Source organism: Oculina patagonica, chromosome 1 (assembly GCF_052425735.1).
Source record: "Oculina patagonica isolate OP01 chromosome 1, crgOcupat, whole genome shotgun sequence".
NCBI lineage: Eukaryota > Metazoa > Cnidaria > Anthozoa > Scleractinia > Oculinidae > Oculina > Oculina patagonica.
In genome coordinates this window covers 11,281,449-11,299,531 of record NC_135758.1, presented here as the reverse complement: position 1 = coordinate 11,299,531, position 18,083 = coordinate 11,281,449, and the positions used below count along the sequence as shown (strand labels likewise).

General features: G+C 38.9%; 1 protein-coding gene across 4 annotated transcripts in view; it reads right to left on the bottom strand.

Annotated features, from left to right (window-relative positions):
* The window catches only part of LOC144655648 (protein mesh-like), a 28,722-nt gene extending 12,722 nt beyond the window's left edge, over window positions 1-16,000 (bottom strand). For all 4 annotated transcript variants that reach the window (XM_078515942.1, XM_078515949.1, XM_078515964.1 and 1 more), the window contains exons 1-12: window positions 15,654-16,000; window positions 12,880-13,173; window positions 10,541-10,675; window positions 8,427-8,589; window positions 7,251-7,508; window positions 5,300-5,549; window positions 4,679-4,854; window positions 4,129-4,285; window positions 3,105-3,340; window positions 2,480-2,691; window positions 985-1,201; window positions 202-327 (exon numbers count right to left, since the gene is read on the bottom strand). In XM_078515942.1, the coding sequence (XP_078372068.1) occupies window positions 202-327; window positions 985-1,201; window positions 2,480-2,691; window positions 3,105-3,340; window positions 4,129-4,285; window positions 4,679-4,854; window positions 5,300-5,549; window positions 7,251-7,508; window positions 8,427-8,589; window positions 10,541-10,675; window positions 12,880-13,173; window positions 15,654-15,854 (2,425 nt within the window). In that variant the 5' untranslated portion in view covers window positions 15,855-16,000. The remainder of the gene's footprint in view (window positions 1-201; window positions 328-984; window positions 1,202-2,479; window positions 2,692-3,104; window positions 3,341-4,128; window positions 4,286-4,678; window positions 4,855-5,299; window positions 5,550-7,250; window positions 7,509-8,426; window positions 8,590-10,540; window positions 10,676-12,879; window positions 13,174-15,653) is intronic.
* Window positions 16,001-18,083: the final 2,083 nt, after the last annotated feature.

Here is an 18,083-nt window from a genome sequence, read left to right as displayed (position 1 = left end):
CAATTCGCTGAAACCAGTTTATACTCATGGGTGGAGAAAAGAAATGTGAGATGAAAATATCTCGCACACGACCTGTCTTTCAACTGCTAGTCCGTGCACAGAAACTGTTTTACCACTTTATGGAGTTGTGGAAACACGGTCATCAGCCTATCAGAAACAAGAGACCTATTGAACCTGTCGTTAATTGGTACTGTTACTTACAGAGCTGTCCAAAATCCCTGTGTATAACTTCGAGGCTGGAGTTCGTGTTCAGGAAAGTTCCATCGGGTCGAAGGAATTCGGACTCTTGACTGTCGTCCCAGTATCCAAGGAGGCCGGTTGTATTTTCTGATAGAAAAAGTTGGATTAAGATTATCTCTCTTTTTGCTAAACACTTCAGTCTAAGCATGCAGTGACAGAGTTTGACACCAGACCGTGAATACCTGAAATAAGCCTCTTTTCGCGGGCTCGTTTCCTTAAAAGAAAAGAGAGGCCTAGAAGTTTGACAAATAGTACCATCCTGATGATATGCAGTATAGAAATCTAACGTAGCGTCTATAATTGTTTGTTAATCGTGCGCGGACCAGTATGGAATTTATCGTCCGAATCTTTGACCTCTCTTCGTCTCTTTTGCGAAGAAAGAGTTGAACGCCGGCAACATGACACTCACCAAATGCTAATGATACAAGTAGCTAGAATTCGTTGTAAATGTTTGTAAAGTTCTTTAATCAGAAAAGCTACAGATAAGGCAGACAAAATAGATGTACAGGTACTACTTTCCAGTCTCTTTAGAGACTAAAAAAAAGCCTCTTTTTCTTTTTTTTTCCTTCCGATTCTATGTAATCGCTTATACATCGGGCGACTTTCACGAAAGATGTGTTTGGTATACGCATAAATTTTGCCTGTGTCAACGGCATGGGCCAAACATTTGTGTTATTCTTCCGACAGATAGAAATGAAATAACTTACAATAACGCTAAACAACTACAGACACAGCAAGGTCTACCTTTAAAAATTGTTGGTACTAAAGTCACCAGACCAAGCAGTTCCTGCTGTCCTTCTACGGTGACGGAGATCCCAGAGTTAAAAATGGCGGAGTACTTGGATGTGTTTACATACTGTAACACTGACAGTCCGTTGAACTCCAAAAGGGAAAGCTCGTCAAAATTTACTGCTTCACCATTCACCAATACATCGACCAATCCACGACCATTCAACTGAATCTAAGTCAGCAGAGTAATAAATAACTGGATGTTACTTCGCATCAGATTCGTAAATCAAATTCGACGTCTTTAGCAAGCTATTAGGGAGATTAAGTAACTACGGGTGCGATGGCGAGGACAGGCAAAACAACGGCAATTAAAAGTGAATTTATATTTTATTTTCGAATCTCGTTCCGTGTCAAAGTTATCGTCAGCTGAGTGTTTTAAAACAACATTCAACTTGAAAACTTCGCCCCTGTGGATCAAGTTCTCTCTATAACGCAAGATTTGAGCCCCCGGGGGGGGGGGGGGGGTGTACTCCGGTCCCTTTTTCTGCCTTCAGGTATATAAAAGGGTAGGAATTTCACGAGTTTAAGTATATGAAAGGGTATGGAAATTTGTCATTTGGCTATTTAAAAAGGCCTTTAATTAAAATATTTCGAACAGACGCAATTTATGGCTTTATTATTTTAATTTATTAAGCGCTACATAAAAATGACAAGAAAACGTCCTATTTTAAGTCCACGCCATGTCTCTTAGGTATATGAAAGGGGTAGCTTTTTTCAGTTAAAGGTATATCAAAGGGTCAAAAATGGTATATAAAAGGGTAAGGGGTTAGAACTTGGGGCGGAGCCTCCCCGTTGAAACTTTTTTGAGTACCCCCCCCCCCGGGATTTGAGCATTTCACGTTCTTCTTTTGAAGACAGCGACAAAGAGTCCGTTTACAAGGATTCAACGTGACAAGATACGCTCTTTAAGGATAATACTGAGTTAGTACATTTTGACATTCTGTTCTTCACACACGCACGATTGCCCATGGGAAAACGCGATTAAAAATTAACCGGCAATGTTAAAGACGAATACTCACACACGACATAAAAAAGAGGTCCCATAAAATGTCTCCGTCATCAGCATCCAAATTCTCCCCTGCACATGCCAGGCCCCACCACCACCACCCTTCCCCCCTTTTTTTACATTTTTTTTTTCTGAAAGGATATTAAACTGGGTACGGTATATGAGTGAAATCCCATACCCATAGCACCTCCCATGTATAACATACTCGTAGGTTTTTTGTCACCATGACTTGATTACTAAACTTCACCGTGCGTTAGGCTTCGATAAATTTAAAATTTTGCTCAAATTCTGCTTGAAAATGCAGAATTCTGGCCGGACAATGCCAGCTGCTAAAAGAAGTAATTTTTGAACGTTTGTTATTCTGCCCGCAGAATTTTTTCAAGCTTAGGTCGTTTTTAATTACCCAAGCCTGAGCCGCAAAGATTGTTTTTAATATTTCCTGACCTGCACAGTATCTGATCCATGCTCTTTAGCGGCAAACGCTGTATAGACGGTGGCGCGTGATAAAGTTCCATCGTCTGCCACAAGAGGTTCCATGCGCCCCTGCAGAGCGAAGTCCACCCCGCTCACTTTTAGAATGAAGTATTCTCCGTAACCATTGAACGTGAATGGTGTGCCGTCTAACGTCACCATGTGTGGGTCACCAAATCCGGTTGCTAAGGGAAACATACCAAGAAAACGTTTCAGCATGATTCGTTAAAGAACAGCGACTAAATGTTTTGAATATAGTCTAAAATAAAATTAATTGAAAAACATAAGAAGAATGGCTTAAAGGTCTTGATAAAGGCTTAGATAGGAGTACCAGGTATTTAGGCTTTGATCTACCCGCGCGCCGAGAGAGAGATCTGGATCAACCCCCTCGTTTTCGATGACAGAAAAGAGAGATAAGCCTCTTTTCCGACAATAGAAAAGAAAAAAAATTCTTATTGACCGACCATGTTCGTTTTCGATGTTGAAATATTGACCCCGCTCATATTTGTGGTCATGATAGGACTCGAATTCATCTCGGTTCAAAACAATAAATAATAATAATAATAAAAAAGACTAGGTCAAAAACAACTACATATACCAGGTCTCGGCGCTTGATATTGTGACCCATCATCTGATGGCCGCTTTTCAAAATACTTGTCACAGTTGTCCGTGAGTTTACAGCAGTCTTGGTACGGTACTAGGTCATGGAAGAAGTGAGATATTACAGGAACACCAGCATTAGGATGAACTCGATCAAGAGACCCTGCATCTGGCTTGCCCATCATCAAATTACCAAAGTTATTATAGCAGCACTGTTGACCTGCACCTGTGGCACTGGTGATAAAGTTAAAATATTATGCATGTTGATGAATAAATTCAAACACTAATTATTTCAATAATAATAATGGATTGATGTGTGGAAAGAATGAACTCAGGAAAAAATTCTGAGTTCACAGATGGGACTCGAACCCACGACCTTCCGTACACTAATCGGACGCTCTAACCACTGAGCTACTGAGAACTCTTATGGTGAGCAGTGGTCATTTGTGGGTGACACAACGACTGCATCGCGCAAATCACATTATGTCAATGAACACACACATTTAACTGCATCACGCAGTGACGTAGTACTCTCAGAGTAAATAAATAATAATAATGGATTGATGTGGACTAATTATTTCAGATGTGAAAGCGCCATAAAAACCTCCTCTCCAGCTATTTTAAGAGCTCTAACGCCCTTCTTGCTGGGATTAAAATGCCTCATATCTGTATTTCTTTTTTGGCCCAACGTGGTCCAGTATGGTCCTGTAATCATTAGGGAAGACATTTTACCTTTACAGTACTTCGCTCCATTTAGACGTAAACTCCGGCGAGTACCAACGAATTGTACAGGATAACGGCGTATTAGGGCATAACCGGATCAAATTGCTGGAGGTTACTTGTTTTCCATCCAGAGTAGGAGACAAGACTGCTTGCCGCTTAATATTATATTTACTTTAGAGTTTAGTGCCCACGTGAATGAGCCATCTCCTCCGATCTTAAAGGTCGCAACATACTTGAAACATTTTATGTACATGGTATACGGACAATCAAATGACCAAAATCCACTGAAAATAGCTTACCTGGGATTGACCATTTTAAAACATTGAACAGCTCCCTTATGGTAGCGAGCACACCCATCTCGATTGGATGGATTGCACTCTTCATCAGACATGAAGCGCCCTCGATCAGCCATGGCTTGCGTAAATATCCTTGGACAGGGTTGTAGGCTGGGGTCACCTTAAAAAGAACAAGAGGCATTTTATTAAAAGGATTACGGAATTTGTTCTTCCCCAATAGAAACTATTTAAGGGATAAACATTACGGCATCCAAAGTACACTGATACTACATTCAAGCAGACTATTGCGGTGAGCTTACAGTCCTTCCATCCCCAATGCCCATAGTTATTAGCTTTTGAGAGCCCATTAAACTTAATAACAGATTGAACAATGTATTATTAAATTAATCAAGGCTGGCACTGAAGCAAGCTGAGTCACATTTTTCCACCGGCGAAAGCACCACACGGAAAAGTTCTTTCAAAACAAAAGATGCACGACTATCATTTTTCGTCCAAATAAAATCCCATGAACTGGTTCACAGAATATGTTTAATTTCAAGAATAAGGCAGATACCTTTGAATTTGTCTGGACTGGGTTCCTTTAGATGCCACTTCTTGCACCTGTCGTTGGCCCATGGCGCGTTTTTCCAGGCAAACAAGTCACTCCACACCCACTGGGACTGGGAGACATTGCTACTGCCGCTCTTCCTTGACACCCGTACAAGGTTAACAAAACGATCTTCTATGTTCCTGGCACAACGAGAAATATAAAATATAAATTATGATCAGCTTTTTATTGTGGTTCTTTTAAATAATTTAATATGGGAGCGTATTAAAATGGATTAATAGTGGCCAGTGTACTGAGCTTTATTTAGTTGCGAGTTGAAAATAATATGTGTTGTCAGGGATTGAGCTGAACTTTATTAAACTTCAGTGCGAGTAGCACTCGTATAGGAAGTACTATAGCGAGAATATCCGGTTTTATGGCCTGTAGTTCGGACGCGTTAAAATAAGAACCACGTCCTAAATAAGCGCACTGTTTTCATTAAGCGCCCACCCTCGAGCTAAGGCAATTTAAAATTATTAAAATCCCCGATGCAAGATCGCATTTAGCGGTATATTGCATAGCTTCAGACATCGCACCTGCCGTTAGTAATAGTTTATTTAATTTTTAAGCCGAAGGGAACTTCCTTACCCGTCCCCTTGGCCTTTGGTAACAACAAACTGGCTGTGGCCATTATTTGACTGAGAGTCCACCACAGTGTGAAAGCTGTCCAGTACCGGTACATCGTCATCGTCCATTTTATACCGAGCTAAATCAATCGATACATCATCGTCAAGACCGCCAATGCTTCCCGAGTCCCAGTTCACTTCTACTGAGGAATCTTCCTGCCATAAATCGCCGTCTGTTCTTTGGACACCAGGCTTGTATCTATTGATAGGAACTAAAATGATGGAGGCAGAATGTGATATGTGTATATATAATTTGTTAAAAGAGGATTTGTTGAGTTTATGAGCCTGTATCATAATAAAGACGGTGAAAAGTGGAATTATCGAAGAAATGATAAACCTCTTTGGTCTTGATGTGTCTCTAAATTTTCATAAGTAGCACCGAAATGCAATCTTATTATAGCAATTTATTAACGATAATTTATATTTCATCGTGGGGCTGCAAGGATTCACTTGAAGCAACCGTAGATAGATGTACAATCTTTATTTTAACGCGGATAATTCGTCAGCTATAAAAATACAAAATTTCACACAAAAAAAGTATGCTGTGTCAGATGGCGAGAAATGCAAAAGGTAAAAAAAAAACAAGGAAAATGGAAACTTTTCTTTGACTTAGAACTAGGAACATTTGGAGGAAAAATAGCCCTTACAGGAAACCTCGACAAGAAAGATACAACCAGCACTGCAAAAGCTTCAAATAGTTTTATAAAAGAAGTTTTGACAATCTGGTCAGAAGCAAATTTTGAAGAAATATAATTCTGAGAAACAATTTCTTGATCAATCCTTATGGTATAACTCGCTAATTAGAATTGATAACCGCCCTATTTTCTACAAAGAATGGTTTAACAAGGGCATTAAAAAAGTGAAAATTTGAAAGATGACTTAAACAACTTCCTGTCTTTAAATTAACTAAGAACTAAATACAATATCAATGCGTGCCCTTTAAGATATTACGGTCTGATATCTACAATCAAGTCTACTTGGAACACGCACATATTTTGTAAAAATAGCCCCGAGTACGAAAACTTCTCTACTAAGTTAACACTAAGTGCAACCCGACTTGCATATTCTAAACTCGTTACAAAAAATCAACTGCTCCAACCCAAAGCCAGCAGAAATGGATGAATGATTGTAACATCACAAATGCTGAAGATATAATGGCAAAAGACGTACCAGCTAGCTTCGAAGTGCACAAAAAGCACAGACTGAAAGAGTTTCAATAATTTGCACCGAAAATCAAAAAGATTCGTAAAAAGGTAAGCTCTAAGTACTTCTGCCGTGAGGTGCAGAAACATTAATTCATCTTTTCTGGAAATGCCCTAAAAGAATCCTTCTGGGCCGATGTGACATCAAGGATGACGCAGTGCAAAATTAATCCAAATAACTCTTGGAGTGTACTGTTGCTATGGGCTTAACACAATTCATCTCAATACTACAATAAATAACTGTGCCTGCTTGCCAGACACTTATTTGGCTTTGCATACAAAAGAAACTACCCCCACATAGATGGTTTTCGGCGATATCTTAAACTTTCATATGAAACAGAACAGATAACAAAAACCACTACTCCGAAGAAATGGGAACGTTTGAAAAATTTCATTTAAAAAGGTCAAGTAAAAAAAAACCCTTGTATCCCCTGACATTCCACTTTCTACCCCCACTTGCCTTGGCAATGCCACCAACAGCCCTGCATTTTTAATTTCTGCCACTATATTGATTTCGTCCTCTTTTTCCTGCCCCTTTATCGTTCTTGTGCTTATTATTTTCCTATGGTTAATTAGTGTAGAGATTTGTAATACATCGTTTCGTTTTGTTTCCTTACTTTATTACATTGTAATTTTTTTTCTTTCTTCCTTGTGTGTATTGTATTGTTGTAAGCATTGTTGTAAGCATTAATAAAAAAAAAAAATAAATACCTGAAGTGTAAACTCCGGTGTAATTGAAAGAATTTCCACCATCAATGGACAGTTTGATTGGCAGCCTTCCCGTCTTGTTTAACACTGGCACAGTAACTGAAGACTGCAGTTCACTGCCAAACGAAGCGTTTATACTGACCTCGTTGTCAAACTGAACGACAATGTTGTCGTCCGCGGTGAAGCAAGGTCCACTCATTTTAATGTTTGTTCCTCCTAACATAGTCCCTGAACGAGGCGACAGGGTCAGCGTCGGAGATCCTGAATGTAGAAATAAATATAATGATAAAATAAAAGCTAGAATGAAATTTAGAATGTCGGATCAAATTCAAATCGGCTCCACCGTCACGGATGGCATTATGGGTTAATGTCGGTTTCTAGTAATAATCATCATTATCATCATAATCATCATCATCATCATCATTATAAAACCTTCATTTAAACACGATCTGTGTTAAAGCAAACACATGCTTGTGGGGTCGTGTATTTATGAACTTATTTATGTTTTGACAAATTACCCAAGACAAATTGATATTTCATTATAATAAATTTAAATAAACGATACTATAATTGATTAAATTTAAGATTAAAACTCGATATCGCACATGTGCTTTGGAATCGACTGAAGTTCCTTAACTAAGGGGTCCATTCTCTCTTTTCTACAAAATTGCTTAGTTTGGTAATCTTAATCCTCGTCAACCTTAGCCATCCTTGTTAATTAATAACTTTTTTAACTTCTTTGGTGTTTGTCTACCGTCATCGACGTTTATGTAAGGTTTGAACAACTCAAGTGACTTTAAATAAACCGTTATTCAGTCTTAGCAAGGCATGCACAATTCTTCTTCTCCGAGCTTTAATTTCTTCCTTGACGAGCTTTGATCGAGTAAAGACGGCCTGTCATATCGGAACAGATTAAAAGCAGATTAAAAGCTCCAAGTTTTTCGAGTGATAGATGGAGACAAAGAAATAACGGTAACTTGTCGTGAAATGTTCTGTTATGTTTATCGTAGAACAATTTTTAACTGGTCGCGTACCGTTAAATGCCAGTTACAAGACCCCTGCTTATATGCCTCCCGATTATAGCACCCTCTGCACATGTCTGTTAACGACAAAAACATCCCCGTTATAACCCCTCCCGTATGTTAACAAGATACCAACTGAAAAAGCAAGCGATGGTACCTCTTGAATCACACCCTCCAGCTTCTACACTAGCCTCGTCAATTCGGAACATCCACTGCCCTGCGCGAGCAACGTTTGAAGTCGTGGGAAGGTTGAGAATTTCACTTGTTCTTGAGCCAGGAATAACAAAGAACCTGATACCATCGCCTGCGTTAAATCCACCCTGAAAAATATTGTTTGGGAAATTAGTAATAAATATACCACAATTCGTTTAGAAGATAGACGCACAAACGTATATTACACAACTTGACATAATTTCGAAAGACATTCGAGGTCTCCAGTTTTTTCGACGTTTTTGCTTGTTTACAAGCTAAAAACGTAGAATAGGGGTTAGTGGACAAAATTTGGAACCACATATTTGTAAACTCTCAAGGGACTTTTTTAATTTATCAAGGGACTGTTTTAATTTCTCAAGGGATTACTTTCCGCTGTGGGTGATCACTTGCGATCTCGTGAAAAAAACGTGACTTGTCACATTTACAAACGTTATATAACAATTTTAAAAGTGACATGTCAGCTTTCTTATCTCAACGCACGTGTGTCTGAAAGGCGATCTATAAAAAGCGTCGCACAAACAATGGATTGCGTAACTAAAACACGAATAAATAATCACTAGCACTTACATGGTTTAAAAATTATTCAAAGATATTATTGAAGTTAAAACAAATGCAAGAGATGGGGGCTTCTTTTAGCTTAGGAGCGGTTAAAAATTAGGCCAAATGTGGTCGCTACATGTAAGCGCAACTCTATTTCGTCATCAGCCTAGGTCGTTAGGGACGTGACCACGCGTTGACAGGGAATGACAGCAATGTTGCATGAATCGGCTTTACAACATGCGATCGTATCTACGCAGTTCGAGTGGAATTTCAGTCAAAGACAGCAAAATTCTTTCGTATTTCATCTTCAAATATAATTCGAAAGCATTCACTGTATATATGGCTTTTGTTTAATCCTGGGTCTTGATATCCGACTCTCGCAGAGCCTAGACAAAACGCAGCTTGAGTGTAACGATTTGTTTACGCCCCAATTATATGCGCAATGTTTTCTCCGACAGTAGTCGGAAATATCCGTATTTTTTTTTTCGTGCTTTTTCGTGGAGCAATCGTAACGATACGGCCTTCAACACATTGAACAGCGGTCTACCCGGCTATAACAATTCAAATATGGCGTCGCAAAAACAAAGCGTCGAACGCATATTTTGCTGTTTCATTTGCTAATTTCGCTGCCGTAATCGACTGCCTCGAAAGGTCCCTGCAATTTTAAAGTATAGAATTGTCAGATCTCGGTGAAATTTGCACTGTTTATTTGTGTAATGTTAAGGAATATGTGTATAAATACCCGGCGCGGACGAGCCATTTTTGACAAAATTATATGGCTGCATTTCCTCCGCGAAGATAGGAAATTGTTAAACTAAACTACACTGAAAAAAAATGATAAGTTCGAAGAACAATGCACAGGATAAACCTTCGACTCATACTTCATGCAAAAACGTCGACATCTCGAAGAGACTTTGATTCTCAAAGCAATGAGCTTGAAAGTCGTACCAATTTTGAAGGGACGTCAAAGATACATTAATGTCGAGTTTAGTGCAGCCCTTATCGTTTTTTTTATGTATAAGAATTCAAATTTATTTCACCAGGCGTGATTTTAATTAGTTGCATCTTTTACCGTTCATGACCAAGTGCAGCGGACTGTCATAACCAAATGCCGTTGAATTATTTTTTCTTGGGGCTCGCGGAGACAAGCTTTCCTTGCCTGTAAAGTTTTGTTACGATACTTCAAAGTACTATAAAAAGCTTCCATAGTAGAGCCAGCCAGGGTTTTGGCACGATCCTCGTTAAGTCACCCATTGAAGTTTTCTACGCGGTCACTGCGAAAACTATTGTCCTCCTGTTATCTGCAGAAAGCCAGCAGCTTAGTCATTTCCCCGAAAGAAGTATGTGATTCTAACCTATCAAAGACCTTTGTCTGGTTTTGTTCGTATATTTTTTGGGAATGTTCTTAAAATTTTGAACATCATTTTCAAAATTTCTTTAAAATGGGTGTGCTGTATAGGGGCGGATAGTTACTCTTTATTTTTCGAGCCCCTCTCTCTCCCCAACCCCGTTACTCACCTGAGCAGGGGTTCCGCCGAGTCCGTCATCATTCCCTCCGCTGGCTGTTCCTGTTGTCCACACAATCAGATTGTAATTGAAGATGACAAACGAATGGCGTCCGTCCGTGACCAGCACTGCTTGAAAAGTGTTAACCTATAACGGGCACAAAAAAGAACATGCGCTGTATTTATGTCCTGTCTAAAGAATAGCAGAATCGTACCAGAAAGAAGGACTTTGGTGCACGTAGCCTACTATAGATTGAGGTATAATTTAATGTCGGTTGATTAATATCGAGGTAAATGATTAGTTAAACTGACATTCATTAACATTCTCCCTCGTTTAGGAAGCTCTATAGCCCTGAGGCAATAAAATAAGAAGAAAAATTGAAGAACGAAGCTACGACGATGAACTTCACCTTGCAGGGTGTACTGCAAGTCCAATAAACGTAGGTCCGCAATTCGTACATGTGTCGACTTTAATATGAACAAATTGATAATGAATAAATCGAGGAGTCAATGTATTAAGCTTCATTCAAAATGTCTTAAAAAGAAATAAGACACTTGCCATTTAAAAAAACTAAGGAAACAATTTACCGAATATTTTTTTTCTCGATTTTTTATGCCATTAGGAATATTTTTCAAATCATAGCTCAAAGGACGCCTTTTTACGCGGTTTTAATATTAAAGGCCTTTTTCAATACTCCATGATCAACAGTGTTTTAAGACCTTTAGCAAGAAAACGCATTAGAAGCATTTCACGAAGTCATTTAAAATTTATCCTAAAGATCGATATAAAAGAATCGAGAAAGAAATATTCGGTAATTTGTTCGTCAATTTCTTTGGGCAGGTGCTCGGTCGCTAATGAGCTTGAGTTTTTGTGTAGCATTATTGGGATTGAATAAAGAGGAAATGGGTTGTTTGCAACCATAGCAAAAAAACGACCAGTTTTTCGACAGAGTTTTTCGGATAAGAGAGAAGACAGCCTGCGATCAGACGATTTTTATCAAAAGCGCGGCTGCCATCCATTCCGCGATTAGAAAAACGTTAAAGCGTTAATTTTTAATACTCTATGATCAATAGTGTTTTAATTAATGCCTTTAGCACGAAAACACGTTAGAAGCACTCTACGAAGTTATTTAAAATTTAACCTAAAGATCGATATAAAAGAATCCAGAAAGAAATTTTTGGTAATTTGTTCTGTTTTCTTTGGGCTGGTGCTCGGTCGCTAATGAGGTTGAATTTGTGTGTACGAATATGGGGATTTAATTAAGAGGAAACGATTTGTTTGCAACCATAACACAAAAAAAAAAAACGTTTGCAATAAATGAAACGGTTGTGTTTTGTTTTTGTAGGTACGTAGACGAGTTGCCCATTATCTTTTGAAGCATTAATCCATTTGCTCCAACTCAAATTTTGCTCCCAATCAGCGTGTTCCTTACATCGACCCAGTACACATATAGAATCTTCACTATGGGGGTATTCGCCCAAGCTTTCTCCCTGTGCCCGCGGATCTCTCCAATACTCTTGGCGACGCAGGTTCCTGAGGGATTTTTTTTTTGGTCTTAATTTTTGCCCCCATTCGTTTGAGTGCTAAAGGCTTTTTTTTTCAATACCTCTTGATCAACAATGTTGAATAAATGCTTGAGAGGCTTATATACAACTCCACGTACAACTCCAAGTAAGTAAAAAGTTGGTGAAAGAGAATTGTGAAATTAAACTGGCATGTCCAATACTGCGTTCACACTATCACCGAGACATGTTTTAAGTCAACGTGTTTATGAATATATGCAATGTCATCAGTATATTTTAACTACGGGTGAAAGATCATCGCAGTTATCCGCGCGACCTAAGCAGTCGCAAAAAGAGAGCCTGAAAAATAACATCTTGATTTATAGCTTTAGGCCACCGTTCACACTAATCTGGAAAAAATTAAAAATATATTTTCACCCTGGAAACGGATAAAATGTTTTTCCACGTCCCTACTATCGTTTTCGTATCGATTTTACCGTTCACACTAATCCTCACTTACAAAGGAACGCTTAATTCGATTGTAACGTCGGCATTTTCAAAAACTCCGGCTTTGGTAGTTACCACCACTTTACCACCCTTCCGGCATTTCCAAATTTCTTCACGCTTTAGAACGTTTCCGAGAAGTTCCCTTTTAGGTGACCGAAAATGCCGTTTCATTTTGTATATGTGGACGGTAGACCATAGCGGGAGAATAAAAGTTGCGTTTTAAAATTTCTCCCGATTACCGTGGAGGGGGCCGCCTATGTCACAAATACAGCGTTCATTCTTGAAGTGCGCGGGGAGCTACTCCCTGTCCCCTCACCGGTCCAAATAGGGTTAAACCCTTACCTTGCTTTTAGCGCTTTCACTTGCTCCAAAGAACGCTACCCTGTCCCAGGTGGCTATGAAAATCCATGTTGCCGAGAACTTCTGATGAGCCAGGAAGGCACGGCGAACATCGCCTGTAGCCCGCTGTAGTAACACGCTGTCTGTGGACTCCCTGTACGATACAGTTCCCCCATTCCTGGTATCCACATCACCCCAGAACGGTGAAATAAGGCGCCTCTGATCTCCCAGGGGAAAGGGTGCTGGGGTGTATTGACTTACTGCCACTAAAAATGACACAACGCCGTTTGTGTTCACCTAAAATCCGAAAGGAAAATATTATTTTTATGACACCAACCTAAGATAAGACTATTTGGCGCTTATTTTAAAAGCGGTACCATTTTATAACTAACTCTATTCTTGTACGAATTTTACCAAAAGCGCAAGAGAAACGTACATGTCTAAAATGAATTTAAATCAAAGAGCTCTTCGAGCCACGACTGAATTTTTTGCCAAGTTTAAAAGTTTAGTTTTCATTCCTTGTAAATTTATGAGCAGCAAGGTGATTCAAACATTCCTTTGATGCACATGATAACAGATAAACGGTGGAATGTCGATTACATTGATATAAGATATTTTCGTCTCACGTGACTAAGTACGTCTAAGTAGCGCAGTCGGGTAGGCAACTGACTGCGGATCGAAAGGTCGCGAGTTCGAGTCCCAGAGGGGGGTTTATTTTTTTTTCCTTTTTTTTTCTTTTTTTAACCCAAAGCACTAAAATGGTTTGTTTATTATATCGCTCCGTAGGTATGCATTGCAGAATAATTTACATGTAGGCTGTTAAGTAATAACGCTGTAAAAAAAATATAATAGACTGATTCAGGTACAAATGTAATATTGTGCTGTTTCATCTGAAAAGCTTTTCCTTTTCTTGGGAACAAGCAGCCACGCACTCGATTTTAGCCAACGCTCTGGTTTCTAGATAGATCCATCGCTTATGAAGCTTATGTGAAACCCGATTTAGTTTTCGAATGCTCCTACATTCGACTACATGTACTACGCTAGCTCGAAAGATAGACACGAAAGTCATCGATCGATTAATGCAGATTACTGGCTCTCAATGTTCACTTTTTTGGCGGTCGATTACTTAATTCTTCACGTAATTGTCAGCCATATTTTGTTTCTTTGCTTCTGGTTTTTCTTGTAAACCCCTTTAAATTTAAAAGACCGCCTTTATACGGCCGCTTTTATACGGCCGCCTTGCTACACTATTTCTACAAGTAAATCTGCTGGTCAGCGGAGTTGCAATGAGAAGTCTACAGATGATGGACCAACCGACCAACCGTGGCTACCCACAATACTCCTGAATAAATTCAGTCGTAAAAAGGGCTTACGCAAGCTCTTTCATTAAAAGACGAAAGCTTTAAATAGGTTGTTACAAGTTTTGCATCTATATGTAACCTGAAAAGGATGTCGCTTCTAACCTTACTTTTCACAGTGCTTGCACAAAATATTGCAATAAGAAATATTTAGAAAATCTTAGGTCTGACATGCATTTTTGGCCATTTTTATTTCCCCGGGAACGCGAACGCAAAAAGGCGTATGGTCGAAAATCCCTCGCCTCGCACTCTCTTCCTGGATTTCGAGAGTAAAACACTACAATCGCTGCAGTGTCAGCAATCCTTGCATACAAATTACAATATCAGATCAGTTGCTGTATTAAATTAACCCAACCCGTGCCAAGCCTCGCGCGAGGTGCGCGAGAATAATTGAACAAGCCAGTGAAGCGCTTCTACCCCAATTTCATCCTGTTAAGGCCATTTATCCCGGATCAAGCGTTGCACGAAGAAGAAACCCAGATGGGGAGGAGAGGGGGGCTCATTCGCCGTGTTAGCAGACCACAAACCCGTAACCGTGATATCTCACACTGTTGTATTCGATGTTGTATTGACCTCGTGCCCGCTCGTTACGATAATCTGATGCGTTAACTTTCACTCTCAATATTTTGTAAACTTCTAAATTTGTTTCGGCCAAGTTCATATTATATGTTGATTCTAAAACTTACCCTTCATTGATGTTGAAATTTCACGATTAAAACACGTCAGAACTTTCTTCAATTAAAAATCTCAATTTTCTTGTAGATAACTCAAATAGCGAAGTGAGCGTTGCAAAAAATTACGTGACCTAAACCACGTGCGCTACGCTTCATGAATTGCGTGATGGATGCGTGAATTAAATCTGAGTGAATCAAAAGATTAAAACAAACAAAGATTTTATAAAAAGATTCATCAAATAGAATGTCATCATATAACCGAATATATGTCATCACTCATGTTAACTACATATACAGTGAATGTAATTTATTCACCGCAGAAAACGCGACATAAAAAATGCATGTTATTTCAAAAGCCATCATGGATAAAAGGAGTATTTTGATTAATAATTGAAGCGAGACAAAAATTGCGACATCACGCTCGAGTTCCTAGAAAAACTAATCGAATGGAGAACTTGTCATCGATTAATTCTTTCGTATGTATTTACCAGTTGAAGGATATAAATTCTAGGCAAATGATAAGCCTAGAGAATATTATAGGCTGATCAGATTTTCGCTATCAAGCTGTTCTGTTCGCTTCGAATTGCTCTGAAATCACGAGACTTTATATCCATCATATGCACAATAACATTGAAAAATATCCATGACATATTTTAAATACGAAAGAATAAACGTAGGCTACAACATTTGGTAGTGCAAGCGAGTACAATGTTTTGCATATAAAAAATAAAGCAAGTGTACTTACAAAGAGCGAATTGTGGTTCCGGTCGAAATACGGGAATAAAATTGAAATTGGTATTTCTCCAGAACTGCCGTCGTCATTAGCAGGAAGTGCTGTATCGCCTTCGCTCACTCCATAAGGATAAAAATCACTCAAAGGAACTGTAAAACACGAATTAATGTGAAGAAATAGCGCGACAAATATCTTCCAACGCTGTGAAAACATGCTTTTGTAGGCCCTATAGGAACCTTCTTTTTGCGAAATATTCGAAGAAACTTCTAGGAAACACGATTTCTGTCTGAGGTTTTCAGACAACGCTTAGACGAGCCCGATATTTAAAATTTGCAAAACAAATCAAATTCGCACCCGATAATCCATGCAAATGACATTTTATGGCGGACGCAACTTCCGGTGTTAGATTCGTTTCAGCGAGCAGTCAAAATGATCTTAGTTTGGCTTAAGCGAAAACGGAAGGCAGACAAAACTGAAACATTACCACACAAAAAAGAGAACTCGGACCTTTTTTCGATTTCCTCTTGCTTCTTTTGATACTTTTATTTCTCTTTCTGAACTAAAACAAATCCGAAGTGATCAACTGATATTATAGCTTGCATAAACAACGGTCAAGTTCATTTCTGTTGAAGCACGTTTTTCACTATGACCTCATCTCATATCAAGCAGAGCGGACGGAAGTGAAACCTCGTTTTCGCGGCTGACTCCCTTTCGTCCCCCTAGTTATAACAAACCAAGGCCGAATCATGCTGCTTAAGTAAAACCTGACATGGAGCATGTGCGAAATGATTGAGAGAGCGCCAGCTTATAGTCGCAGGTTATGAAAAGCAGTAAACGCTGCCAGTATTACAGCACAGGGCGCCCATACAAGCGGCGTGACTGTTTATATGTTGGAAATTAGGTATAGGTAATATAAAGAAATGTAACAATCAACAGCAACAGTCAACGCAAAACCTTCCAAAATACAACAGTTGAGGTAAGTTTACGTTTATTTTGAACTTAAATATAGACATTACTCGAAATAAGTGAACGATAAGAAGACCCTTTCAAAATCCCCATACATTTCTTAATATTTCCAACATATAAACAGTCACGCCGCTTGTGTGCCCCCCCTGTGATTACAGTTAGCTGGCCACTACCTCTCTGAAACCTCTGTTTGCTCCAATATGAGTAATCAGTTTCAATCATAGTCTGAAAAGATATAAATAGATCGATTCAGAAAAAATAACCGAAAGTTTCATGAAAGCGTACCTTGGTGGAGCTTGGTCGGCCCCTCGCCGGCTAAGGGACAAACCATTAACTTAATGTTATTTTTTTATTTGATTTTAATTTTTTTTTATATTTTTTTATATTTCACTTTTATTTTATTCTTATTCTTATTCTTTTTTTTTTATTATTATTATTATTTTTTTTTTTTGGGGGGGGGGGGGGAGGGTGACACAATTTCTTCTGAGTTTTCTTCTGAGATATTTTTCCAGCATTGGCATTTGCAAGAGTTGTTTTGAAGAATTTTTACCATTTTTTCGAGCTTACCTGAACACGGGTTTTTTTTTTCATAATTCGCTGTTTTCACCGTTCCCATAATACATCTTGTTTACCCCCCAAAATTTTTGCATAAGCATTGTTTTCAATTTCTCTTGAGATTTACAATGACGTGCAATCGTCCCAAGAGAAATTGAAAACAATGCTTATGCAAAAATTTTGGGGGGTAAACAAGATGTATTATGGGATCGTGAAAAAAGCGAATTGCCCACCCCATCCCGCTTTCAATTCAAAAATTAATTGGTCCGTACCTTGCTAAAACTTATTAAGTCAGCATAAACGAGTGGGGAATTTCAAGTCAGAAAAAAAAAACATCACAAGTAAGCTACAAACCTTGGTCCCCATGAGTGCAAAACTATACAAAGAAGAAATGCAAGGTCTAACAGGCGAGAAGAAAATTCCAGCAGCTTAGCGGTAAGATTTTGTGTTCACCTATCCGGGAATCGATCGGTCTGAATGGGGGTACCTCGATAACACCACAAGAAGACCACAACAGTTGAAAAATGTAATTAATAATAAAAGAATATCATTCACGTGGTTCCGTACGTATTCTGTGTTGTTTTTCATTATGCGTAGTCGATAGACACGACAACACTGTTGTCGAATGCTGAGCTGTATTGTGCGCGAGCGGATTTCAGATATGCTAATTTTCTGTTTGACAAGGGTGGCAACTCTTTCACGAACCGATTTGAACATACTTCACGAAAGCGCTTCGAACTCTTTTCTTCCTCGCCCTTTTTCGACTAAAATCGACACAAACGAAAGCTGGATAATTTTTGAATACGCTCACCTGTCTGTTTCCTAAAAGGAGCGATTCCCAGAGAGAATTTGAGCTCCCTTTTAGCTGTTTTCCTCAGGGGTTTTTTTTCGTTATAGCTGCGGCCAGTTACCTTGGCATAT